This window comes from Chinchilla lanigera, unplaced genomic scaffold (assembly GCF_000276665.1).
Source record: "Chinchilla lanigera isolate Chin_1 unplaced genomic scaffold, ChiLan1.0 scaffold00016, whole genome shotgun sequence".
Taxonomy (NCBI): Eukaryota; Metazoa; Chordata; class Mammalia; order Rodentia; family Chinchillidae; genus Chinchilla; species Chinchilla lanigera.
This window is the reverse complement of record NW_004955417.1, coordinates 26949456-26976442: the sequence shown is the minus strand read 5'-3', so window position 1 is coordinate 26976442 and position 26987 is coordinate 26949456. Positions and strand designations below refer to the sequence as shown.

Genomic DNA, 26987 nt, shown 5'->3' with positions numbered 1-26987 from the left:
CGCGGAGTCTGCGCGATGGGCGACCCGGCGGGGCCGGAAGCGGGCTTGCCCGGGCAGGACGAGGTGAGCATCGCCGTCGCCGCGTCCCCCGCTCCGCGGTCACTCCGGCCTCGGGTCGCGGTGCGGCGGGGAGCTGCCTTTCGGAGCCCGGCTCAGCGAGCTCGTGGGGGCGCACCGGGGGAGGAGGCGCAGGGGACCCGGCGAGGGAGCGGAGAGCGGTGTCCGCTGCGCTGCGGGCCCTCGTCTGCGCCGCCCCCGTCCTCTTCTTGCTCCCCAGGCCGCGGAGGCTGAGGCAGGGAGGCCTGGGCGGCTCAGCTGCAGAGACGCGTGCGGCGCCTGGGTGTGTGGGGGACACACCACGGCGAGAACATTAGGTTGGGGGAGCAGCTTGGCGAGGACGAAGCCCCCCGACTGAATCTTTGCAGAGTGGGTTTCCTCATTTAAACGGTGGAAGTGATACTTCTCTCGCAGAGAATTAAAGTGCTCTATGCAAAGTGCCCTGAAAGTTGTAGGTGGTTAATAGACCCAAGTGAGCCTATCTTCTCTCGGCTGCTGGGTTTAGAAGTACGCAGTAACGCTAATTACACAGGATCCTATTCGATTGTAGGGTTGAATGAAGTTTAAATTGTTGCTCTGTTAATTTTCATGCCCTGTTGTTTTGCAGATGTGTCTGAACTTGGTATAAGAGCAATACTCTTTGGTATAAGAGTAGTACTTTTTGTACTTCAATCTGTTTCTATGTGTGTTGTCTTGGATTTGTGTGCATAAAAGTTTCAGCTCCCTGCTCTTCATGCTTAGCCTTGTATTCCTTTAGAAGGCTGTAAATCCGGTGTTTAAAATTTTATACCCACTTTTTTTAATTTTTAAAAACTTTTTTTTTTTTCAAGACAGGGTCTCCCTATGTAGTCCAGGTTGGCCTTGAACTCACAGCAGTCCTCCCGCCTCAGCCCGTACGTGCTGAGATAACAGGCATGAACCACCACTGCCGGCTTTTATATCCATTTAGTAACTAATTAACAACAAATGTCTCTCAAGCTTTTTATTTTTTTGAAGACAGTCTTAGTTTGCCGTGCAGGCTGGCCTTGAGCTCACTGTGTAGCCCAGGCTGGCCTCAAACTCTAGGGGATCCTCTTGCCTCAGCCTCCCAAGTGTAGGGATTACAGGCTTGCACCACCAAGCTGGACAGCGTTTTCTTTCTCTTGAAACAAATACATTTAGTACCCATTTTCTCACGCATGGGAAAAATTAACTTTCCTGTCTTGCTGAGGGCTTCAGGCTTAGCCCTGAAGGTTGACCTTTTAATTACAGCTATCTCAATGTTCTGTACACAAAGATACACAAAATTTTCAGATCTAGAATGAATTCTGTCGAGCATTTTAGTTCAAACATTGAGATCCAAGGAGTGTCTAGATGTAAGTGTAGCATGAGCCACCTGCATCACCATCACCTCTAGTAGTTTGTAAAAACTAAATTCCTGGCCACCTAGAAGTCTGCGTCTGCATGTGTAACAAGTACTTCAGGTGTTTAAAATCCGGTGATTTTACAGTAAGCAGCATTGCCTAAGGGGGCTGTGGCCATGTTTGAATGGGGTTTGAGTCTTCTAAAGTGCTCTGTGGATTTTACGTATGCAGGTCTTAATTCCCACCAAAAAATGGCCAACCCCGCACTCAGACTGCTATTTTGTACACTCGTATACTTCCATACAGGCTACCACTGTATAGCCCAGGCTGACCTGGAGCTAGAGATCCTCCTGACTCAGCCGCTTGAGCCACCTGGATACTTACGTTTTCCATGGTTGTGTTATACCCCAGGACCAGTTTTCTTTAATTGCAGTTCTGTGAATACTAATTGTACTGTAATTTAACTAAATACTTTATAAAATATGAATATGAAAAGAAACTTTCTATGAAAGCTGAAATTGAGAGCCTCTGAAACCTCAACAGAAGTGAGTTAGTAAAAACCAGTTCTAAAATACGAGTTCTTAGCACAGGTCCACAGGGAAACGTGGAAAGCCCTGCCTGCACTTCCTAAAGTTATAGTAAAATATTCACAGCGAAATCAGCACTGTGCTCCCTGAAGCCCAGCGCCACGGTGTCTGCTGATTAAACCCCTTTCTTCACATTGTCGCAGCGCCCCCCTGACCTAGCTGCTGCCTTTTGTCACTGGGGGTTTAGTCCAGGACCTTTGCCCAGAGCTACATCTCTAGACCTTTTTTATTTGTTTACTTTGAAACAGGGTCTTGCAGAGTCACTGCATTGCTTAGGTTGGGCTTGAATTTAGGATCTTCCTGCCTCAGCCTCCCGGAGTCCTGGGACCAGAGGTGTGCACTACCATGCCCAACTAGCTGCTTCTTTCAGTCCACATTTTACCAAGATGAAACAGGAAAAATGTACATACCAGTGTGACTTTCTTTTGGGGACTGGGGTTTGAGAGTGAGTCCCTGTGTTGGTCCTGAAGTCGTGGCAATTCTGTTGCCTCTGCCTCCCCAGTGCGGGGACTATAGGCATGTGCCATCACGGCCAGCTACAGGCGTCACTTCTTCTGATGTAACGGCCCAGCCTTCAGCAGTTTCCTGGGTACTGACCCGAGCGGCTCTGGATCTGCATGTGGAAGAGTCATTCAGCCTGAGGGTGCTGGTGCTGGTGCCCACTTCGCTCTGCCAGGTTTCAGGACCACACGGCAAATGGAGAACAGAGGAGCTTTCTAGTCCTAGATACACACCTACCCCTTATGATAAAGTTTATAACAGAAAGCATCAGAGTGCTGCAAAGTGATGATACTGCATCCTCTAGGGGAGTTAGAGGAGGAGCAGCCAGGTGTGGTGGTGCACACCTGTAATTTCAGCACTCAGGCTGAGGCAGGAGGATCACTGAGTTTGAGGCCAGCCTGGGCTACATAGTGAGATCCTGTCTCAAAAAAAAAAAAAAAAAAGCACTGTGGGCCAAGACAGGTTAGAAAATCTGTGGGATGTGGACTCGGCCTTCTCCGTCAGCCTCAGTTGTATTTGGTGCTTGTTAAGCTTCTCCAGCTGTGCATAATTATTCCATGAGTTCCTCTAGGTGGTTAGAGACTGTGTTGATTGAATAACTAACTGCTATGATAATTCTTTGGATATAGGAACAGCTTTTAAAAGGCCAATGTAAAACATCTCAGGACTCAATAATATCATTATTTAAAAAATGTAAAGCCCTTGCTGGGCATGGTAGGGCATGCCTGTAATCCCAGCACTTGGGAGGCTGAGGCAGGAGGATTGCTGCAAGTTCAAGGCCAGCCTGAAGTACATTTTTTGAGACCCTGTCTCAAAAAACAAAAAAAGTACAGCACTTGAGAGTGTGCAAAGTACTTCCGTTTGTATTAGCTCTTCTGATCCTTTGCCAGCTCTTTGAAATAAGCATGGTAAGCATTATTTCTCATTTACAGATAGTGAGCTTCAGATTAAAAGATGTGGCTGAGGCCATGAATACTAGTGTGCTTTTCGAAGTGGACAGAGTTTTGTACTGGGCAGAACAATCTGAAATTGTACATAGGAAGAACAGATTGGTATATGCTTATTTTTTTTTTTTTTTGTACCAGGAATTGAACTCAGAACCTTTTGCTTGCCAGGCAGGCACTTGTGCCGCTGAGCCATATCCCCGGCCCCAGATTGGTATATGGAAAGTACAGATGATTGAAGGTAGATATGTTGTTGTAAGGAACTGTCAGTTTAATCCTAACTGAAAGTTTGGCCAGGCGTGGTGCCGTGCCTGTAATCCCAGCACTCAGGAGGCCGAGGCAGGAGGATCTTTGTGAGTTTGAGACCATCCTGGGCTACAAAGTGAGCTCAAGGCCAGCCTGAACTGCACGAGACCCTGTCTCTAAAAGACCAAAAAAAAAAAAAAAAAAAAAAAAAAATCCTAACTGAACGGTTAAAATAAAAACATAGTTTATGTCAGTGATCTGCTCCTGCCAGCGTTCTGTGTCAGAGTGGTACGGAGGGGACTGTTCTCCATAGACTTAGAGGTGTGTCCATGTGACATTTGGGGATCCAATACTTATCCCCAAGTAGCAAAAACTGGTAATTTTTGAGTGTTTTTCACGCATCAGACTCTGCGCTGAGCTAAATCCGCAGCCCTTTTTTTCAGTTTTTTAAGACAGGGTCTTGCTGTGTAGTCCAGGCTGGCCTTGAATTTGCTGGGTAGCCCAGGCTGGCCTCGAACTCGCAGCACCCTCCTCCCTCAGCTCCCCAGTGTAGGTGGGTGTTATTCTTCAGCTGCAGGAACTGCAGCCCAGTGAAGTTAAGCACCTTCCTGCAGTCATGCGATGAGCCATATGCTACTGGCCAGTGGGAGACGAGGCTGCAAGGTGGAGCCACTGCATCCAGACCGGTCCTGACCCTGACTTCCCCCACTGCAGGGATCAGGAAAGGAGGAGCGAAGGAAGTGGAGTTGACTTCGTAAGTAGACTGTCTGCTTTGCTTTTCAGAGATTTTCTCAAGACAACACCGAAAATGCGGTGAATTCTAACGAAGAGCCGCTCCTCAGAAAGAGCTCCCGCCGGTTCGTCATCTTCCCCATCCAGTACCCTGATATCTGGAAGATGTACAAGCAGGCGCAGGCGTCCTTCTGGACGGCAGAGGAGGTAGGCGACACGTTCTCTAGGACAGCACTCACTCCCTGTGCCGGGAGGTACCGGGAAACTTTAGCCTGGAGACACTGAGTAAGATCCGTTAGGAAACAGTTTGGAGTTCTGAGACGAAAGACAGCGTTCGCCAATCTCGTAGAGTAAACTGCTGTCTAGAAACAAGTTTCTTGCTGCAAAAAATCATCTCATCTTGCCAGACTTTTACTTTTTTTTTCTTAAGTACTGGGGAGTGAACCTAGAGCACACTGACCTTCATCCTTTCCGGAGCCGCCGGCTACTGATTGCTGAAGTGAAAGAGCGGAGAGCACAGAGCCCCCCAGGCAAACAGGTGTCAACCTGCCAAGTGTATAGATAGAATCCTCCCATTGGGAGACAGGGCTCCACCGCACCTGAGCTTTCGGTGTATTGTCTCTTATCTTTATTTCTCCATGCTCTGCCCCTCCCCACCTTTGAGAGCTGCATTGGATGTGGCTATCCCTGGCCTTTTCTTTTTAGTTTTTTTCCAGTACCGGGAATGGAACTCACGACCTTGCGCTTGCCAGGCAGGTGCTGTGCCGCTGAGCTCGATCCCCAGCCCCTCCCTGGCCTTTTTTTATGGAGACAGGGTCCCTTTACATAGTTTGGGGCCTTGAACTCACTGTGTAGCCCAGGCTGGCCTCGACCTCCCAGCAGTCTTCTTGCCTCACTGTCCTAAGTGCTGGGATTACAGACATGCACCACCTCACCCAGCTTGATTGCTGGCCTTTTAAAACATTTTTTTGTTTTGTTTTGATACTTATGCTGAGGCAGGAGGATTACTGTGTGTTGGAAGCTAGCCTGGGCTACATAGCAAGATGTTGTCTCAAAAAATTTTTTGAGGTAGGATGTCACTAAGTCAATAAATTGTCTAGGGTGGGCTTGGAACTTGCAGTCCCCTGCTTCAGCCTCCCAGAATGCTGAGATTAGAGGCATGTGCCACTGTACCTAGCGCTGATTCAGATTTTTTAGGTTTGGGGCAGTTGATACTAGGGATTGAACCTAGGGCCTTTGTGCTGAGCTACATCCCTCGCTATATTTTATTTTGAGACAGAGTCTTGCAAAGTCACTAAATTGCCCAGGCCAGGTTTGAACTTGTAATCCTCCTCCTGCCTCAGCCTCCCAGAGTGCTGGGATGGGAGGTGTGGACCACCACACCTGACTGACTAATTTTTCTATTTTTAAGCAGACTTTCGGTTGCTGTGTTACTTAAGGTCAGCAGAGTGACCGAAGCTGCAGCTACATGTAGTCGAGCAGTGAGGGGCTGTGGGAGCCCTGCTGTCCCTGCTGCAGGGGGCCAGGCGCTGTGGGACTATGTGAAGGGCATGTCACGTGCAGAGCTTGGTCATCCACGGTGCTCCAGGCCAGGTTCACAGCGTCCTGCGCTGTGGCTGCCGGATGCGGGGCTTGGGGCGTAGCTCTAAAGTGAGGCACCTGCCACGCTCTGCACAGGGCCTGGGCTCAGCCCTGGACCCAGAACCAAACCCTCAGGCGTGATGGCGAACCTTTTAGAGTATTCAGTGATACAAAACAGCCTGCTCTGGCACGCGTGTCATAGTTTGCCAGCAGTGGCCTGAGGGACAGCGGTGGAACCCTTTCTGTTAGGGTGACATTTCCCACTTAGGAGGTGAGTCCATTTCTGATCCCTGCCTGTAGGTAAGGCCGAGGGTTTCCTGGGACACGGTCGGTTCCTGTCCTGCCCGCTGAGCAGAGTTCGGGATGCGCGCACAGCGCTGCGCTGTGAGTGTGTGAGGAGAGACGCGTCTCTGTGTCCCGGTGTGTACACCCCCGTTTCTCGAGGCATGGCTTCTGTGGGTGTGAACACACTGAGGGAGCACGGGCTGCACGGGCCTGCCTGCACACAAGCCTGCTCTGTGGCTCCCCGGCTGTGGAACTCGATGGGGCCTTAACCTTCTGTGTCCTCCTTGGTCAGCTGGGCTAAGAGTGCCAGACCATAGGGTCATTAAGATTATTGAGATTTTCTATTTCTTTGTTTTTTGGTTTTCTGAGTGAGGGTCTTGCTTTATAGTGCAGGCTGGCCTTGAACTCACTGTGTAGCCCAAGCTGGCCTCAAACGTGCAGCAATCCTCCTGACTCAGCCTCTTGAGTGTGGGGATTACAGGTGTGTGCCAACGCCGTTGGGCTCTACTGAGATGTTTCAAGTGGTAATTGGCACTGAGAAAGCGCTGAGTAAACACGTGAACGACTGCATTATTTTACACAAAGCGTGGGGCACGCAGATTTAACCTAGAAATCGTACGGGCACCAGTCTTACTGTCGTAGTCACCTCTGTCACACTGGCCACCTTTGCTGTGTTGCAGTTGACACCCAGAGTTAAAAAAAAAGCAAACCAAAACAAACATGTCTGCCTGCCACACCTGAGTGTCCCTAACTGTCTGTGGTTTTCAGGGTGTTTTGTAAGACACGGTCCAGGGGACCAGGGGCCACACAGGTGGCTTTTCATTTGTCGTGTGGAAAGGTCCCTGGGATACTTGGGTTTCTTGAAATTCATCTGGAAATGGCTTTTACTTTTCACAGTTCTAGTACATGTCCTTTTCCAACTAAGAAATACTAATTTTTATAAACTAAAATGTGCAAGTTGACACATATTTTATAGGAAGTTTCAGGTACATGTTTTAAAAGGGGAAGTCAAACACTTTTTAGCTCACTTGTTTTACATTTAGACAAGTTATGTAAATTACCATGTTATCAACTTTCCACCTTTTTTTTTTTTTTTTTTTTTTTTTGTGGTGCTGGGGATTGAACCCAGGGCCTTATGATGCTAGGCAAGTATTTGAACACCTACATCCTTATCCCTGTCTTTATTTTGAGACAGGGTCTTGCTGAGTTCAAGGCTGGGCTTGAACTTGCTGTCCTCCTGCCTCAGCCTCCCAAGTAGCTGAGACAAGCTCTACCACACCTAGCCAAGACTCCTGTATTTAATCAGTGGTTGAACATAATTTCCATATAGTAAACCCTGATTCAGAAGACAAATGCTTAGAGATGGGAATTTTTTTTAAAACTCTTCCCGGGCAGTTTTGATAATCAGCTAGTGTGTTAGGTTTCCAGTGCTGTGACAGAATGTCAGAGAAAAACAGCTTATAGAAGAAGAGGGAAGGATGGGAAATACCCTTCATCCTCTGGCCTCCCCCCGCTAAGGTTTCACCACCTCTGCACCTTCGAATAAGCTAGGTGTGCTGGTGCCAGTACCAGGGAGGCTGAGGCAGGAGGATTGCCTCAAATTCAAGGCCAGCCTAGAATATACAACAAGAACCTGTCTCAAAAAAACCCCAAAAAACCCCAAAAAATAATTTTAAAAAAAGATCCAAACAGCAAGAATAGTCGCAAATATAAGGCAAAGTCATTGCTGCACGCATTCCTTCTTGTGTGACTGCCGCTATGGCTGTAGCTTTGCGTGTTCTGCAATGAGTGTTCGAAGCGCCAGGCCTCAGCGTGGCCAGTGTTTCTCACTTTGTTAAACTAAAATAAGTTAGATTAGTTATTTTATATTCTTGGTTGAAATAAAATCTATTTGGCTTTGACAAAAAAAAAGAAAGAAAAAGAGACCCAAACAGAAGCAGTTGGTTTAGAGTCAATATGTAGATGGCAGAATTGAGAATGTGCTCATAGGAGGTAAAGCTAGGGAGGAAGAGTTATGTTTCTGGAAGGGAGTATGGCACATCAGTTTTGCAAACGGCAAGCAGAAGCACCGAAGCGATACCCAGGGTTCGGAGGCAGATTTATTTACACTGATAGATACCGATCGGGATCATTCCCAGAATATCAGGCTCCTGTCTCTGGTGGTCTAGGGCTTATATGGGATAAACAAGCGGGAAGTACAGAGGCAGAACGGCTTGTCACTTTGGGGATTGGTTTATATGATGTGCATCCCAGTGACCAGCTCTTTCTAAGAAATAAAAGTAACAGCAGCTGTAACCCAAACTATTACCTGGGAAACGAACAAACTGAAGTATACCCGCAGCACATGCGCACTTTCTGCTGCAGTATAAATAAAATTGATGAGATATTTTGAAGCTGAGTGTTCCGAGAGGGAAGTTTAAATCTTAAGAACAAACATCAGTTTTCAAGTTTACTCTCGGGAGTGTGCTACAGAAGGTGCGCTTCCGCTCAGCACGGACTGCAGCTCTTGCTTCTCAGCTGAGGCATTTTACGTGTCCGAGACAGGTGCGCGCTCGCCCTCGTCCCGACGCCGAGGTCTGTGTCGGGCCTCCCTGAGTGTGCAGCAGGCGTTCGCACACTGCGAAGAGGAGCTGTGGAAGAGAACTCCGTGACTGAGAGGGGAGCTCGAGTCTTACGGGGAGGACGCTGGCACTCGGGAGACCCCCCACGCCCGACGGAAGGTCCTGCCCCCCCCGTCCCGTGGCGAGCTCCAGCCCCACACGGCCTGTCCAGTGGGCTGTGCGGGTAGAGGCAGCGCCCTGAGGCGGAGAGAGGACACCCGGGGCGGCCCCTCCCCACGAAGCCACGGGCCGTCGCTGCTCTGTGGACTGTGTGACAGCGACGTCAAGGGAGACCGCTGTGCTTTAAGCCACCTGTCCGTGGGCGTTTGGTAAGCCGCCAGGGCCAGCAGCGCCGACCAGCGCGGTACGTCCGACGACAGGTTTGACGTTGCAGGTTACCAGAGCAAGTCCTCCCTGTGAAGCACTTCCCAACGCGGGTGCCTGCCTGCCTGCCATTCCTCTTGGGGAAAGTGGGTTCCTAAGTCGTGGCTGCAGTTGGTGGACAGGTGCTTAGTTGCCTGTCTCGCTCCCGAGTAAATAGAGCGCCGTATCAAGGGCTGCGGCAGGGGCTACTGAAATATGTTACATGGTTTATTTACCTGTCTTCTGGACTAGTCTTCTCTTCCCCCTCTGTCCCATCTTGATTTGCTTCAATGGCAGTAGATAATTTAATTATAATATGTCTAAAGTATGTGCTGGCCAGCTTCTCCATGAGCCAGAAAGTCAGATTCTTTCATAATTTTCTTTTTTTTTCTGGTACTGGGAATCGAACTCATGACCTTGTGCTTGCCAGGCAGGCGCTGTGCTGCTGAGCTAAATCCCCAACCCCTCATAATTTTCTTTTAAGTAAGTGTTATTGGGTATACTTAAGGTATACAATGTAGTGTTAGAATATTCACGTATAGTCAGGCATGGTGGCACATGCCTGTCATCCCAGCTACCTAGGAGGGTTAGGCAGGAAGATCACAAATTCAAGGCCAGTTTGGGCAACTTGGTAATACCCTGTCTCAAAATAAAATAAAATAAATAGATGTGGGGTAGTAGCTCAGTGGTATGGTGCTTGCCTCGTGTTCCAGCTCACGTCTCAGTGTCCCCCCAAGGCCTCATGCGGCCCTGGGTGGGGATGTTCAGAGGTGGCTGGATCTAGGGTGTGTGCTTCTGGGGTCAAGGATGTGATGCTGGGACTGACTCACACTGCGAAGCTAGGATTGAGGCTCCCCCTCCCTGGGTATGAGTGCTACCCGCTCTAGAGGGAGGGGACCTGGAGAAGATGCCAGGGAAAGAGTGACTGCTTGTCGCTTGCTGCCTTGTGATGAACTGTTCTCTGCGATACCACCCTGCTTTGGAGCCAGCCGATGATGGACTGAAACCTCTACAGCTGTGAGCTAAATAAACTTCCCCCTTTAACTTTGGTGCGGGTATTTTGTCTCAGCAATGAGAGAAAAGTAACTAAGACACTTAGCATGTGTGAGGCCCTGGGTTCAGTCCCCAGGATGGCAAAAACAAAAGAACCCGTGTACACACATAGGTATGTACATCGTGGGTGTGTGTTTATGTGTGTATAAATGTAAACATGTGCAGTGCATGTGGTGAGATCATTGCTGTCGTATAAACAAGTGAGTGTACTTGTCATCTCATACAGTAGTAACGCATTTTCTCTCCTGTGCTCAGATAGCTATAATCTCATTTAACAAATGCCCCAAATGTAACTCTTTTTAACATGATGTTTTTGTTTTATTTTTGTTTCTTTTTACATGCGTGTGGTTTTGGGGTAGGTTGTTTTGAGAAGGGTTCTCACTGTATAGTTCAGGCTGGCCTCCAACCTTCCGTGTTGTCCAGGTAGACCTTGAACTAGCGATCTGCGATCCCCTGCCTCAGCCTCAGAGGGCTGAGGGCTGGGATTATAGGCATGCCTGGGCCACTAGCTGGCTGTTTTGTCTTTTTGTGACATTAATATGTTTTCCCTTATACTGTTTACTCCTAATGGAATATTGCTCCTTAGCTTTGGGGTGTAAGTTAGTTTTCTAAACACCAACTCTTAGTTAACATTTTTGAAAATCTTTTTGTTCCAGGTTGACCTATCAAAGGATCTGCCTCACTGGAACAAGCTGAAACCAGACGAGAAGTATTTTATTTCTCACATCTTAGCCTTTTTTGCAGCCAGTGATGGCATTGTGAATGAAAACTTGGTAAGATTTTTGTTACATTGTACTGGAGTTCCATTTAGCAGTTAAATTATGATAATGTCAGTAAGATCATTTGATTGAGCCTGAGGAAAGCTTCTAAATAATAGACAGAGTGAAGCTTCTACTTCTGGAAAGCAGTTTTCTGATGAAGCATCAGAGGTAAGGACAGATTTATGTCATTTGACCAGCAGAATACCATAAAATCAAGTGTGAATTGCATCAAACCTACATGCAGCCCATAAACTTGTGACTGGGTGTGAGTATGTGTGTTTGGAGACAGGCTCTCACCGTGTAGCCCAGGCTGGCCTTGAACTTGTGGCGGCCCTCCTGCCTCAGTCTCCTTCCTGAGTGCATGGTATGCACCACCATACACAGCATTTGGGATTTTTATCCTCAGACAATAAACTTGTAGAGAATATGCCCCTTACCATCCAGAGCTCTGTTCTGGGTTCCAGCTTCCCATGTAAAAACCTTATTGAGCTGGGGGTGTAGCTCAGTAGCAATAGGGTTGAGGCCCTGAGCTTGGTCTCCAGTTCTGGGAATAGTGGCCAGTACCTGTAATCCAGTCACTATGTGAGGCTGAGACAGGAGGACCTCAAGTTAAAGCTTAGCCCGGGCAACTTAGTGACTTAGTGAGTCCCTGTTGCAAAACTAAACATTTTTACAAAGGGCTGGGGATGTAGCTCAGTGTAAAAGCCCTGAGTTCAGTCTCCAGTTCCACTGAGTAAGTAAGTGCAGACTTGTGTTCTGGCTGGTCAGGAGGCGTAATTTCTGACTAGAGAGGACAGAGATATGGTCCACTGTGGGCTAGAGGAGTCTTTAACAGGTCTGTCCACTGTCAGAAAGAATCTACACAGCAAAATCATTTTTAGTGGATGTCTAAAATTTGGTGAGGCAGGAGGATCATTGTGAGTTTGAGGCTAGCCTGTACTACATAGGGAGACCTTGTCTCAAAAAAAATGAAAAATAAGATTTATTTGGCTCTGCCAGGTGTGGTGGCGCACACCTGTAATCCCAGCACTCGGGAGGCTGAGGCAGGAGGATCGTTGCAAGTTCGAGCCCAGCTTGGGCTACAAAGTGAGCTCAAGGCCAGCCTGAACTGCATAGTGAGACCTTGTCTCAAAAAGACCAAAAAAAATATTTATTTGACTCTGTGGCAGTGTTTCCACACACAGATAATTCACTCAGGATATGCCACTCAGCTCATGTGCTGGGGAGGGTTGGTTGGCCAAACAGTGCTGCGGGAGGTCCTGCTTACAATAATCCACGAGGTCTGCCTGGCCCATTTGCCACGTGACGGGCCGTGTTCGGTGCTAGTTCTGACACTGAGATGAGGGTTGGTGGCGTTGGTCCAGGGGTCTGCAGAGCCGTGCCCTGGACTGTCTCCCTCTCTCCTCAGGTGGAACGCTTCAGCCAGGAGGTGCAGGTCCCTGAGGCCCGCTGCTTCTACGGCTTCCAGATCCTCATCGAGAACGTTCACTCGGAGATGTACAGCTTGCTCATAGACGCCTACGTCAGAGACCCTGAGCAAAAGTACTGTGCGGGTTCCGCGGCACAGCCTCCTCCCCCTGCTTGTATTGCGAGCAGAGCTGACCCCCTAACTGAACGTTAGGGGGAGATTATCCAAACGTGGAAGTTGGAGTATAATGTTTCCTGTTGCCCAGGAATGTGTTGAGTAGCTGGGCATGGTGGTTCACACCTTTAATCCCTAAGCTCAGGAAGCTGAGGCAGGAGTCTTGCAAGTTCAAGGCCAAGATGGGCATTTAGTGAGACCTTACCTAGGTCTGGAAAGTCATTCAGAGAGCCTGGGTTCAAGTCCCATCCCATCTCCCAAGTAATATATATGTTGGGTGAAAGAAAACTTGCATAAACTAGTTAATCTGTAGATACTGTACAGTATATTAAAAGCCTGTTCCTTAACACATTCTGTTTAGAAATTGAGTATCTTCCTGTAGTTGATTTGTCAGTCTGGCTCCAAACCATTAATTTGAGTTTAACATTTTTTTTTTTGTTGTTTGTTTTTGAGATAAGGTCTCACCATGCCGTTCAGGCCAGCCGTGAACTCACTATGTAGCCCAGGCTGGCCTTGAACTTGTGGTGATCCTCCTGCCTCATCTTCTCAAGTGCTGGGATCACAGGCATATGCCACCACCCCCAGCACAATTATTGTCTTTGATTAAATTATTTAAATTAAATTTTGTCCATTAACAAAAGCAAATGAGCTGAGTGGGAGTGCATGCCTGTAACCCCAGCACTCCAGAGGTTGAGGCAGGAGGATCACCACAAGTTCGAGGCTAGCCTGGACTACATAATGAGTTCAAGGACAGCCTCAACTGTGTGGTGAGACCTTGTCTTAAACTAAAAAAAAGCAAATGAATGACTTTTTCATGAATTCTTTTGTTTTTACAGGGAATTTTTATTTAATGCAATTGAAACAATGCCATATGTTAAGAAAAAAGCAGACTGGGCCCTGCGGTGGATAGCAGACAGAAAGTCCACTTTCGGTTTGTTGCTCTAATTTATCCCTAATCAAATTTGCCTCAGGGGATCTAAAGTTATTTTCAACTATTAATTAGAAACCAGTAGTAAGAAAGCCATTATTTATTCTGTTATTATGATAATGAGACAAGGTCTCTCTGTGTAGCCCAGGCTGGCCTTGCCCGAGTGCTGGGATTCTGCCCAGCTCCATTTACTCTGTTCAGAATTTGGGAAGTTAAGATAGCAGTGCATACTGTAACATAAATGAACACAGTCACGGAGACGCTGATAAGAGTTTTATAGCAGTCCAGCAATTTGTACTTTTAAGAATGTTTATTTTAGAACATGTGGACCTGCTGGTGCATGCCTGTTATCCCAGCACTCGGGAGGCTGAGGCAGGAGGATCACCTCAAGTTTGAGGCCAGCCTGGCCTACATAGTGAGTTTAGGGCCAGCCTGGACTACTATATAGCAAGACTGAAAAAAAAAAAAATATAAAAATAAAAACAAACAAGAATGTGTATCTTAGAGATTTAAAGTCAGTCACATCTTAAGGATGAGTGTGGAGGGCCGTCCCTATGTCTGTGGTGGGATCCGGAGCGGACAGACCTTTCTGTTCTGGTGGTAGAGGTGGAAAATTTCCCTCCCTGAGGCACTTGGCCGACGCTGACTTGTTCATTTCCGGTGAAGTAGCCGTGGGAGTGCCCCCGAAGCGTCTGGGTCTGTAAAGGTGCAAATGTCTGAGGTCCCGTGCCTTCTGCAGGTGACACGTTTTGTCTCGCAGGGGAGAGAGTGGTGGCCTTCGCGGCTGTGGAGGGTGTGTTCTTCTCGGGGGCCTTCGCGGCCATCTTCTGGCTGAAGAAGAGAGGCCTCATGCCGGGCCTCACCTTCTCCAACGAGCTCATCAGCAGGGACGAGGTGAGGCCGGTGCTGCGCTGCCTGGGCTTGGGGTGGGTTTGGGGTCACCTGTGTTCGCCTGTTCTCCTGCCCGGACTTGTGAACGCAGGGAGGTGGCCAGGCCCTCCCCCGTCCTGTGTCCTCGTGACTGTCCTCTGGCCGCTCTGCATGACCGAGTGGTGGCTCCCGCCTGAGTGCTTGGAGTGCCCCAGAGCTCGTCTGTTTATGGGCGGCCTTCTTTCTAACTTCTGTATTTATTTATTGTATGCCTTGTGTTTTCTTCCCTCTCGTTCTCCTCCCCTCCTTGTAACTCTTCCCCTCCGTATTTACAAAGCTTTGTTTCCATTTTTCCTTCTTTCCTCATTTTTTCCCTTTTCCCTTCCTTTCCCCCTTCCTCCCCCCTAGTTCCCTTTTTCTTTTGAGCAATTTCTTCCCATCTCATCATATCTCTTGTACAGTTTGGTCCCTATTTATACTTTCAGTTTCTCACACCAGTGAGATAATGGGATATTTACGTGTGTGTCTCACTTATTTCACTTGAGTAAGGTCTCAAGGTCCATCCATCTAGCAGTTAATGTCTCAAAGTTATCCTTCTTTATGGCACAGTAGTACACCATTATATATAAACCCCCACATCTTCTTTATCCATGCATCGCTTGCTGTGCGTTTGGGTTGCTTGTAAGATTTAGCTTTTACAAACTGCCATTATAAACGTGGGTGAGCATATATTGCTGTGGTGTGATGCTTTTAATTCTTTGGGGAAGATACCAAGAAGGGAAATAGCTGGGTCAAATGGGAACCTCTAGTCCTAGTTTTTTGGGAATCTCCACACTGATTTCCACAGCGGTTGCACCAGTTCACACTACAAAGAATCAACAAGTGGGATCTCATCTTATTGAAAAGCTATTGCATGGCAAAAGAAACCACCAACAAAGTGAAAAGACAACGCATAGATTGGGAAAAAAATTTAGCCAGTTGCTCCTCAGAACGGATAAAGAACTAAAAAAAAAAAACAAAACAAAACAGATCCTCTAATTCAAAGAAAATGGGCATCTGAGATGAATACACACTTCTCAGGTGAAGGAGTAAAAAACGGCAAATAAATATGTAAAATAAAAGTTCAACATCACTGGTCATCGGAGAGATGCAAATTACAACAACACTGAGACTCCATCTCACCCCAGAAAGAATGGCTGTCATCAGGAAACCAACCCATAACAAATGCTGGGGGCGCTGTGGGGAGAAAGGAGCCCTTCTGCATGGCTGGTGGGAGTGCAGACTGGTGAAACCACTGCGGAGACCAGTGTGGGGATTCTTCCAGCCCTCTTGCCTGCTCTCCAGACTGTGTAGCCAGTTAGGCTTTGTTTCCCAGAGGCTCTGGGGGGGCCTCGAACCTGCGGTTCAGAAGCCAGATTCAGCTCTCTCTGTAGCACTCATCCTCCTGTTCTCACCGTCTTGGTGAGAGCTGCGGCCCTGCTCTCCAGGCATCTGGGGGAATTGTGGGAGCTGCCTCATGTTGCCGCTGTCCAGATGCCTGGCGTCACCATGCTTTGCTCCCTTAGCTCAGGCTGGCCTTCACACTTCCCCGGCTAACCCCCTTCACAGAAGCGGCTCAGAGGTGCTGCAAGGGCCCCAGCAGGCTCCCGGCATCCCGTCCTGGGGCCCAGGGGGTGCAGGCCTGCCCCTGGGGGGCTCTGGTTCCTGCCTGGAGACCTGGTCTTGCTTGTCCTCCTGCTCTTAGCTGGCTGGTGGTATCTGGCCCCATTTATCTGCAGGCCACACTGATCTTGGCCCTGCCACTTACTTCTGATGGCCTTGCAAGTGAGCCTGACGTCTGTGTGCCTCAGTTTCCTCAGCTGTAACCCTTACCAGGGCTTTGTTAGGCGGTGGGGAGATAGATAGGAAGGGCTCATCCCTGCTTTCCTTACTGGTATATTCACAAGTCCAGTGACTAATGAGACTCTTTCAGTGAATATTTATTTCGTGAATTTGTTATACTTATTTACTATATTTGTTGAATAAATATAACATAAAATATGAATTTTGTTATTTTTTAAAAATATTTTCCCAGTTTGGCCTCCATTTTTTTTTTGTTTGAGACTGTCTCACTATGTAGTTCAGGGCTGACCTTGATCACTAGGCTGGCCTCAAATTTGTGGTGATTCTCCTGCTTCAGCTTCCTGGATGAGGGAGAGGTGACAGGCATGCACTGCCATGCCTGGCTTGCTTTTTAATTTTATTAATGTACAATAGCTTATATTTTGTGTGATCTACTTCTGTATAGAATTTAAATGATGACAAACATTTTCTTCTAGGCTTTTTAACATTTAGCTCCCTAATACAGTTGGAATTTGTTCAGTTTTTAAGTGTAGAATTAATAGAAAAAGTTAGAATTTAACTTGATTTCACTTATTTATTTTTATTTTTTGAGATAGGATGTTGCTGTGTAGTTCAGACTGGCCTTGAACTTACTTGAACTTGCGGCAGTCTTCCTGCCTCAGCCTCCTAAATGTTGGGATTGCAGGTGTGTGCCACCGTGCCTAGTTTTAACTTAATTTTAGTTTCAACAATCTTAGAAAAGTTTTCTAGTTTTCATTATTAAGTAATCCATCCTTCCTCCACTGACATGGCTTTTTCTTTATTATATATTAAGGTTTTACTGTGCTAAAATCCATTTCCTGGCTGTTTTTCTTGCCTTGTTGATTATGTGTGAGATTTCATGTCGTAATAAAGTCTTAATTGTTATAGTTGTATATGTTTTAATTATTGGTAGAATAAATGTCAGAACATTCCATTTGAAAGCATTCTTACAAGGTCCTGCCCATTTGTTCTTCCAGATTATTTTTTAAATTAAATCCAATCCTGTGGGGATTTTGACTGGAATTGCTTTAAACCCCAGAATGAATTCTGCTCATTTACCAGAGCCGGCCCCAGTGGGGCCGCCTTCGGGCGGCCGCTGTGCGGTGCAGTCGGCACTTTCTCTGATGTCTTTGCGTAGCTCGTTTGACCTCTGCTTGGGGTCATTTGAAGTATTTGTCCCCATGACCAAATCTGCAGAAAAAATAACATACTAGTAATATCGCTCAGATCAGTTGTTCAGAGGTAGGTTTTTTTTTTTTTTTTTTTGTTTTTTTCTCCGGTACCGGGAACCGAACTCACGACCTTGCGCTTGCCAGGCAGGCGCTTTTGCCGCTGAGCTAAATCCCCAGCCCCGAGAGGTAGGTTTTTAAAACTAATTTCTCCTGTGAATGACAGTTGAAGGAGGTAAATGACCCTGGAAGTCAGTCTTGGATTCGCTGGTCTCATCTTTGAACCCCGGGGGTTCCTGTTCACTCAGAAAACCCGAAGCAGCCCCGACCTGTACCCCTTTAGAATTCCCCTCCTTGATTGCTCCGTTGTTTCCTGTTACTGTGAAATGCTGACTGATTTTCCTTGGTGTCGGCCTCTGGATGGTGGCTTGGCTGGGAATTCCATCATCTTCCTATCTGTGGCCTCTTTTTCTTGTTTCTTTTGAATTTGTGAAAATTGTCTCAGGTTCTTTTGGTAATCAGCTGTGCACCGTCTGTTCTGTGTTTTGGAGTCCTGGATGTAGGCTGAATCTCCTTGGTCTCTTCTCTGGTTCTTTGAGATGTTTGGTATTTGTTGTATCTCCACAGTCGTCTTATCACAGGGTGTTCACACGTGGTTTTCTTGCCGGCAGAGTTGTGTGCACGTTGTCTCTGCTGCTCGCTGCTTCAGGTGGATCCCCTTTCTTCATTTCCATTGGCATTGCCTGGAATTCGTTTGTCTTCTGAGGTGTGTCTGTGTGAGTGGGTGTGCACGCATACACTGGTGTGATGTAGGGGTTGAACCCAGAGCCTCACGCAAGGTAGGTGCGTGTTCTACCACTGGGCTCCATCCCCAGCCCTTTTTTCACATTTATTTTGAACCAGGCGTGGTGGCACATAAGTGTAATTCCAGCACTTCGTTGGCTGGGGCAGGAAGATCACAAGTTTGAGATCAGCTGGGACTACGTAGTGTGGTTGAGGCCAATCTACCTACATAGAGAGACCCTGCCTCAAAAAAAAGATTTTTTCAGAAAGGGTCTCACTCTCTTGCCCAGACTAGGCTCGAAATTTTGAGCCTCCTGCCTGTGCCTCTCAAGTAGCTGTGATTACAGACATGTACCGCTATGCCCATCTCGAGCTGTTCTTACTTAATATTACTGTGCTTTGCAAAACCTCTGAGTGAGTTGCATCTGTTCTTTAAATACTGCTTACTGTTTTTGAAGCATTCCTTGATTTGTTTGACATTTAAAAATGAGTGAATTTCATTTTGGCTATTATGGTTTGTTTTCCTTCCCAAAATGCTTTTGGTTCCAGATTTGTGTGTAAATTGATTGTTTGTTGCTGATTCGCTGTGATGTGCTGGCGCCGACAGTTCTGAATTGCAAGTCGCTGAGCTGGCGTTTAAGAGACCCGAAGGCTCAAGAACCTCTTGGCGCTCCGCGTGCACCCCCAGCATCTGCGTCTTCAGAGCGTGGTGCCACCGTGTGCAGACAGCTGAGGAAGCGCTCTGACCACGGCCTTGTCCTCTGTTGCAGGGACTTCACTGTGACTTTGCCTGCCTGATGTTTCAGTACTTAGTGAATAAGCCTTCTTCGGACAGGGTCAGGGAGATCATTGTGGACGCCGTCAGAATCGAGCAGGTAAGGAGGGGAGTCTGTGTACTTCGCACATCTCTCTCATGATGGTCTCACCGTATTGCCCAGGCTGCCCTCAGACAGGCTCAAGCGACCTGCCTGCCTCTGCCTCCCAAGTCGCTGGGCTGCTGCCCTTGGCTGTAGCTTTATTTTTATTTTTATTTTTTATTTTTTGTCTTTTTGAGATGTGGTCTCACAATGTAGCCCAGCCTGGCCTCCAAGTCTCGGCGATCCTTCTGCCTCAGCTCCCTGAGAGGTGGGATTACAGGTGTGCACCACACGCCCAGCTATATGGTGGTATTATATTTGACTTGTGAAATTGTTACTTTAAAAGTCAAAACAAATATCAGCAAGTTTGCGTAGTCGGTTTGGCAGTACTGATCCTTGATGTATTGCAGTTTTTATGTCAGTGTCTAATTTGGTTTTAAAGTCAGTCTTTGTTATAAAGTTTTCTATGTAAGTAAAATCTGTTTCAGTGCAGTTTTTCTAACCCTTTTGATTTTTTCTGTCAGATTTTGGCCTGTAAGGAGAGTTTTGCTTATTATAGCTTCATATTTCCGGATGAGTAGCTGGGGGCACTGATGGTTTCTTTCTTTGAGTTCTGCGTACCTAGCAGGCCTCTGGGCAGATGCGCATGCCAGATGAGTCAGGGAGGAGTCACTTCAGGGCACCGAAAGAGTTCTGACTGGGGAAGCGAGATGCTTCACCTGGGGTCTGCTGTTACTCTAGTCTAATGTAAAACCTGCTTCACTTTAGCACTGCGTAGGCGTGATTTCGTGTTGGGAGGGGAAAGGCAGTTTGCGCTTTGGTTCCTCATTTGGATCATTTTGGGCACTTAATGCCGAGTGGTTAGTGTGTTTGTATTTGTTTCTGTGAATACTTTACCACGATCTTTCATATGGTTGGAGTTCAGCTTCATCCCCAACCTAAGCCGTTTCTGTTCTAGTCACATTCTTTGTTGAGTGCCTCCCTCCCATGTGCTACCACTGTGACCGTTACCTCCGGTGAATCTTTTTCCAGGTATTTCGGGGTGCTCTGTCCTTTGAGGGCGTAGGAGTACCTGCCCTCCATGTGCTGCTTCTGCACATCCAGTAGTTTGGTGGTCTGTGTTGATTTTTGCTGTCTGAGAGGGTGAAATAAGGTGACTGCATAGGATCTTAGTAAAACCAAAACCTGTTCCGTCCTTAGAGTTGCCGGTTACTCATTGCTCCTTGTGCTCTGTTTGCTTCTGTGTGCACCGCAGGAGTTTTTGACGGAAGCCCTGCCGGTCGGTCTCATCGGGATGAACTGTGCTCTGATGAAGCAGTATATCGAGTTCGTGGCGGACAGATTACTTGTGGAGCTTGGGTTCGCAAAGGTAAGGGGGTCTGAAATCGGGTTGCTGCCACTTAAGATGGTGCAGTCAGAGAAGGTCCCTGAAATGTATTTTGCTGAAATCATCTGTGATCAACAATTGTACTTCTAAAATGTCCACGACAGAGACTTGTTTTGTATGAAAAAGTGGTTTTTGCAAAATCCTTTAAAACTTAAAACTCAACAGAAATAGGAGAACTGGTGAATGTTAGAACTCAAGCTCTTAGTGAGAGGAACAATTACAGGTATACGTTTTATAGGATGTTTTCAAAGAACTGGATTTCAGACACATATGTCTACCTTTATGTAAATTCCCATGCTCTTCTAATGTAATTTAGGCGGTGAAAACTTTTAAACAGGGCATAGTTATTAGAAAGACATTAACTGCTGGGCTGATAGCAGCCCCCTGTGATCCCAGCACTCAGGAGGCTGAGGCAGGAGAATTACTTCAAGTTTAAGGCTAAGGGCTCTATAGCAAGTCAAGGCTAGCCTGAGCTACATACACATAGGGAGGCCCTGTTTCAAAAAACAAATAAAAAAACAAACCAAACAAAATGAAAAGAAGACATGAACTGTTGTGGTTTGACCCTCTCTCTCTTGCCCTCCACAGAGCTGGCCATCAAGTATAGGGCCTCCAGGGTCCTTCCTGAGCGGCTTGTTCCTGAGCTGCACCCCGGCCCTCACTCAGCTCTTTGAACTCGGTTGTCCTTGTTCTGCTAGTTTGTGGGTCAGGGGTAGTGTGCCTCAGTTTCCGAAGGAGCTCGGGTTCCCGGGACACAGAGTGGCTGGATCCACACCGGGTTCCAGGGTTTGTCCCGTACCGCTGGTTCTGGCTGTGAGCACTTGTCGGGCCCAACCTCACCTAGTGAGAAGAGGTAAAACGAAGCCGCACAGGGTGCCCGGGGCTGTGACCCGGATCCCCATCACTCCTGACCCGCAGCGAAGGCATGCTGAAGGGTCCCTGCAGGCTCAGAGAAGTGCATCAGTCATCAGTTGTGGGAATTTACTCTGCTCCACTATGGGGTTAGAAATGCAGGACTTGCCGGGCAAGGAGGCGCAGGCCTGTAATCCCACACTCAGGAGGCTGAGGCAGGAGGATCACTGATTTCAAGGCCAGCCTGTGCTACTCAGGACCCTGTCTCAAAAACAAAAAGATCCTAAGTACCTAGTGTGCATTTCACCCAGTTAAAACTTTAGTACGTGCAGCGTTGTGCAGCCTGTACAGCAGTCTATTCCAGAGCATCCCTATCACCCAGTGGAGTTTCTGTCCCTAACAGCCGCCAACTGCTTCCCTTTTTCCCTCCACCCCGCCCTGCTGAGTTAGGCCATCTTTCATGTCTGCCTTTCTAGGTTTACCTATTCTGTATATTCCAGGTTTTAGTGTTTTTGGTTTTTGAGACAAGGTCTTGCTATGCAGTCCAGGCTGGCCTTAAACTTGCAATCTTCCCGCCTCTGCCTCCTGAGTGACAGGGTTATGGGCCTCAGTCACACCTGGCTCACGAGGGATTGTTAGTACACGGCTTTCCGTGGCTCTGCCCTGTCCTCACTTGAATGTGCTCATGGGTTATTCGCCGTGCAGATGTCTGAGCCGCCCTTCCCTTTGTGTGGCCGGGTAGCGTTCGTGGTACGGGTGCGTTAAGTTTCATGTGCTCTCCTCAGTTTATAGTAGGTGAACTGCTTCTGTCCTTGGTCCTTCTGTCTGCTGAGCAGTGCCGCTGCGCACACTGGTGTCTAAGCTGTGTGGCACGTTTTCATGTTGCTGGAGCGCACACTACAGGGAGGGGCGGCCTTGCTGCACCTGTGGGGGCTCCACAGTTAGTCACCGTGGTTGTGTGGGTTCGACCTTGCTCGACTCCCTGACAGGAGTCCCGGCTCGGCAGTGCAGCGGCCCCATGTGTGGGCCGTGGCGGTCCCTGGCGGAGGGTGGCCTGAGCCTCTCTCCACATGCTTGCTGGCCTCCGTGTGTCTTCCCTGAAGATACGTCTGCGTCCGCTCGGCCCCTCGCCCCTTCCACACAGTGGGTGGAATGCATCCAGCTGTCCTACAGCTTGTTCCTGTGGGCTCCTTGCGCGTGCAGAGCCCGCCTTTGGCGAGCCGTGTCCCCGAGATTGCCCGCCACTCCGCCAAGCTGTCCCTGGCTGTGCGTGTTGTTCGGGCCCCTCTTGCTGTTGGCCGTGTTGAGTACTCGGCTGGCGTTCGTTCATCTTCCTGAGCGTGGTGTCCCGCTGTCAGTACGCTGATTATTCTCTCATGCCCTGAGACACCTACTCAGGGCCGTGGGCATTGTTGGCAATTTGTCACCTACCGATGACACTTGGTAGTAAGCCGTGAAAGACGCCCACAGCTCCTGTAGGCACTGGAGCTCTTGACTGTCTTTGGGTATTCGAGGTTCCATTTCCTGAAAGAATCTTTTTCTTTCTGCACTCTTTCTTAAAATAGCAGAGCTGGTCACGTAGTTTCTCAGGAAAGTTGGTGGGTGACCTCAGCCATCTGAAACTTCGTTTGAGTGCTGACGGGGTCGTCTCAGGTGCCCCAGGACCTTGGGGGATGAGGTGACCGTGTGTGATGGGGTAGGCACTGGGAGACGTGTGTGTGTGTGTGCACGCGTGTGTGTGTATTTCTTCATCTTTTTTTTCATTTTTGCCCTTCTTAGGAAATATAATTTGACTTCTTCAGAATATCTTAATGTTTCTTTTCTTTTTCAGGTTTTTCAGGCAGAAAATCCCTTCGATTTTATGGAAAACATTTCTTTAGAAGGGAAAACAAATTTCTTTGAGAAACGAGTTTCAGAGTATCAGCGTTTTGCAGTTATGGCAGAAACCACAGATAATGTCTTCACTTTGGATGCAGATTTTTAAATTTTGCCTTTGGAAACCTTATAAACCTGTCATTGGTAAACAACAGTCTATTTTTCTCTGCTTAAAAAAAAACTTGAAATATTTCCTTCAAGGGAATGGAAGTTTGATCGAGAAAGGAAATCTACAACCAAATTCTTTTTTTGTTTTGTTTTGTTTTCTTTGGTACTGGGAATTGAACTCAGGACCTTGCACCTGCCAGGCAGGTGCTTGTGCTGCTGAGCTGTATCCCCGGCCTTCTACAAGCAAATTCTAATAATCAAGATGGATTTACACAAATATACTCTAATTTTCCTGTACAAGGGTGTGACCTAAACACTTTTTTTTTTTGGCCCTAGAATGTGGGATGGCAGTAATTAAGACCATGGGGTTGAAAGGTCAGATAGGAGTTGGAGGTTCTGGCCTTCCTCCTTTGTGTAACTCCTGACAAGTCAGTTCATGTGCGTAAACGTCACTGTACCTACCTTTGAGATGGGTTGAGCGCTGAGCCCTACGTTCATGGAGTGATAGGGGATTAATGTGCAAAAGTAAGTGCTTTGCCGGGACCGCCGCCACCTCGACTCCTCCTGCTACTCATTACTGATAGAATTAGCGAGACCCCTTCCTATCTGGGGGAAGAATACGAGGATCTCCTTAGACGGATCGCAGTTCTCGTCAGTGTGAGAATGACATCTTTGAATCCTCAGTACGTCGAAAGGAAGTTGCACTCTTGTTGCTTTGGGAGGGATATTTAAGGAATGGAATCCAGGGGTCTTCATGGTAGTGGACTCTGAGCAAGGTGATTGCGCTCCTTTCCGAATGCAAAGGAAACTCTTGGCAGAGTTTGCCCTGGAATGCTTAGCCCAGCATGAACTGGCTACGTTAGCATTTCCCACGGATCTTCTCCGAGCTCTCAGTCCCTCTGGATTTTCTGTGAGAGAAAAGGGGCATGGTGGCCCGGTGAGTGTGAGCACCTCGTACGGTCCACCCTCCTGAGAATGCACAGCTGGGGCCTCAGAGCCTGACTGCAGGACAGGAACTCCTCGCTCCTTTGGCATCTTCCAGACGCACACAAGGATCGCAACATCTCGTGCTGCTGTGCGCCTCGGAACGTAGACGGCAAGAAGCTGGCCTGAGGCTGTTTATCTGTACAGGAGGTGGACTGAGACCGGGAACGCGGGGTGAGGACTATGGAGCCATTTCCAGTTTGCGCGGCGCCGAGGGAGGCACTGAGGCCCGCTGTTTGCCTTTTGCTGTCCGAGAAAGCACCCTGTGGTGGCGCAGATGTCCATCTCGTGTGCGCGGGCCGAGCTGCGGCCGGAGCAGGAGTCCGGCCGCCTGCCCTCTTCACCCTAGGAAGGGCCAGAGGGGGCCGCAGCCCCATCAGTCAGGGTTCCTGGCCGCAGCAAGCTGTATTTTACACAATTCGGGGCTAAAATCTAGAGATTTTCTCTCTGGGTAAGTTCGTTCCACTCATCCTCCAGCTTCCTACTTTATCTGATTTTTTTGTTTTGTTTTGTTTTGTACTGGGAATCCAACTCGGGACCTTGCGCTTGCCTGGCAAGCCTTTGTGCTGCTGCAGCTTCCTGATTTATCCAGACTGGGAGTTCTCAAATGTGAAGGGAGCAGGTCATCTATGTATTGTTAGTGCAGCTTACACAAATGAAATGACTTGGCCAAGGTTTCAGGTACTGCCCCTGTGGTATAATTGATTTTTTTTAGAGTTTGTCACATCTCTTTAGTTTTTGCCATCCATTTTCATTTGATTTTGCCCATTTCCCCTGTTAATCCAAGTTATCACAGAATTAATGTGTATGATACTTTAATTAGCGTCTCAGAATATCCTAGGGAAACATTTGAACCGTAGTCAGGTAGTATGTTTAAAGATACTACCTACTGCCATGCAAAAACAGTCCTTGAACCGACCTCCGTGACGTCGGAAGGGAAGACCTGAAGGCTAATAGAGCCTCTTCCCTTGGTTTGAGCCCGTCTTTCTCAGAGGTAACAACAGATGCCTTAAGGTAAAGCTTATTTATAGTAGCAATAAACATAACTGTACTGGAGGGAGACGTCTTAATACTGAAGCACTGGGTTTTTAACACACGGGTTTATTTTATTCAGTATTGTGCCTCCATGTTGCACTTTTATTTCTTATGTTTGGTACTTTGAGTTTTAGATCTTAAAGTAGCAAGAAGTTATAAAATCTCTTTTTAATATATCTTACAGGTAAAGAAAAAATTAAGTGTATGTTTATAACTTTCTTTTTATACCACATAAATATTTAAATCATTGCTGTGGCAGTCAAGTGCATTATTTAGGAATGTAGAACCTTGTAGTTCTGTGACAGACAGCACGTATTTCAAAGGCTTTATTGCAACATGAAGAGCACAGCCCAGAAGGAGCCGGGAAGGCAGTGTGGACGACCCAGTGTTCTGCTGTCCAGTTAGACATGGCAACTAGCAGTTATTCTTACCGTGTAAGTTGACCCAGCCATGTTTTGCTGAGTGAAAGTTTTTTCAGTTGTCTCATTTTGGAATATCCAGATTATTCTGTTTCTTTGATCACTTTATTTTTCATTTGTGTACGGAAAAAAATGATTGCTAAAAATATAGATGTGTATTTAAAAAATAATTTAACTTGCGGAATTTTTCATTTTATGTTTAGCTGTGTTAACATCACAAGGATTTGCCGCATCTTGACTGGCTCAAGGGCTAGCTGTTGTGGAAGGTTCTCAGTGATGACAGAGCTGCTGATGGCTGCGGGACAGCAGGTCCCTCCAGGGAGCGGAGCCTGTGGCCTGGTGGCTGACTCAGTAGCTCTGTCTTTCTCATCCTCCCCTCTAATGCTCTGCCCCTTCGCGAGGGTGAGCCAGTGTCCTTGAGGACTTGAGAAAGGATTTAATCCTTTCAGTCTGGGGCTTCATTCTCCAAAGTATATGAACAGGGTGGATGTGCCTATAATTCTAGTTATTCTGAAGGCTGAGGCAGGAGGGTTGCAAATTTGGAGTAATCCTGGGCAACTCAGTGAGACCCTGTCTCAGAACATAAAAAGGGTCTTATGATGGAGCTCAGGGATGAGCGCTTGTCTCACAAGCAGAAGGCCCTGGGTGTGATTCCTTGTACAGGAAGTATATAAAACTGGAAGACTAGCGTTATTCTTTTGTACAGTTAAGTAAATTCACAGTATTCTTACCTTATGTGTTTAATTCTGTTTTACAGAATGGCTTTGATTTTTCCAAATGTCTGGTTATTAAGCAAGATTATTTAATGTCTGTTGTGTATATAGAAAGCTTTGATAGATGTGGTATACTTAAATTATTTTTTTTGCTAAAATACATAAACCAATTCTGCATGTACCCAATTCATATTTTTTTAGAGAAAGTTGTGAGTTGTTACGTGTTGGTTTAGTGGGTTGAAATAAACTGACAGACACACCACTTTGTGTTTTTTTGAAGAGACTCAGTCTCTCTGTCTCGCCCTTTCTCCTCCCCTCCATCGTTCCTTTCTTAGGTTCTTGCTATCTTTTCTTAGATTTAGGCGCTCAGATTATGTTCCTGTCTCAGCCTCCCGGGGGAACAGCCCGGCTGTGTGCGCAATCGCAAACGTGACCCTGGCGGGCCGCGGTGCGCGCATGCGCACGGCGGCGGCTCCTCGCGCCACGGGCTGGGTGTCTCCTGCGCCCGC

The 26987-nt window shown here is 47.5% G+C and overlaps 1 protein-coding gene across 3 annotated transcripts in view; it reads left to right on the top strand.

Moving 5' to 3' along the window:
• The window catches only part of Rrm2b (ribonucleotide reductase M2 B (TP53 inducible)), a 27291-nt gene extending 534 nt beyond the window's left edge, over positions 1-26757 (top strand). The window contains exons 2-10 of one of the 3 annotated variants that reach the window (XM_005381935.2): positions 1-63; positions 4462-4617; positions 10949-11065; positions 12462-12595; positions 13472-13566; positions 14324-14457; positions 19019-19123; positions 20361-20474; positions 23176-26757. In XM_005381935.2, the coding sequence (XP_005381992.1) occupies positions 16-63; positions 4462-4617; positions 10949-11065; positions 12462-12595; positions 13472-13566; positions 14324-14457; positions 19019-19123; positions 20361-20474; positions 23176-23328 (1056 nt within the window). In that variant the 5' untranslated portion in view covers positions 1-15 and the 3' untranslated portion in view covers positions 23329-26757. Of the gene's footprint in view, positions 64-3569; positions 3674-4461; positions 4618-10948; positions 11066-12461; positions 12596-13471; positions 13567-14323; positions 14458-19018; positions 19124-20360; positions 20475-23175 lie in introns of those variants that run through there. The other 2 variants (XM_005381936.2, XM_005381937.2) reach the window with 2 other exon arrangements.
• Positions 26758-26987: the final 230 nt, after the last annotated feature.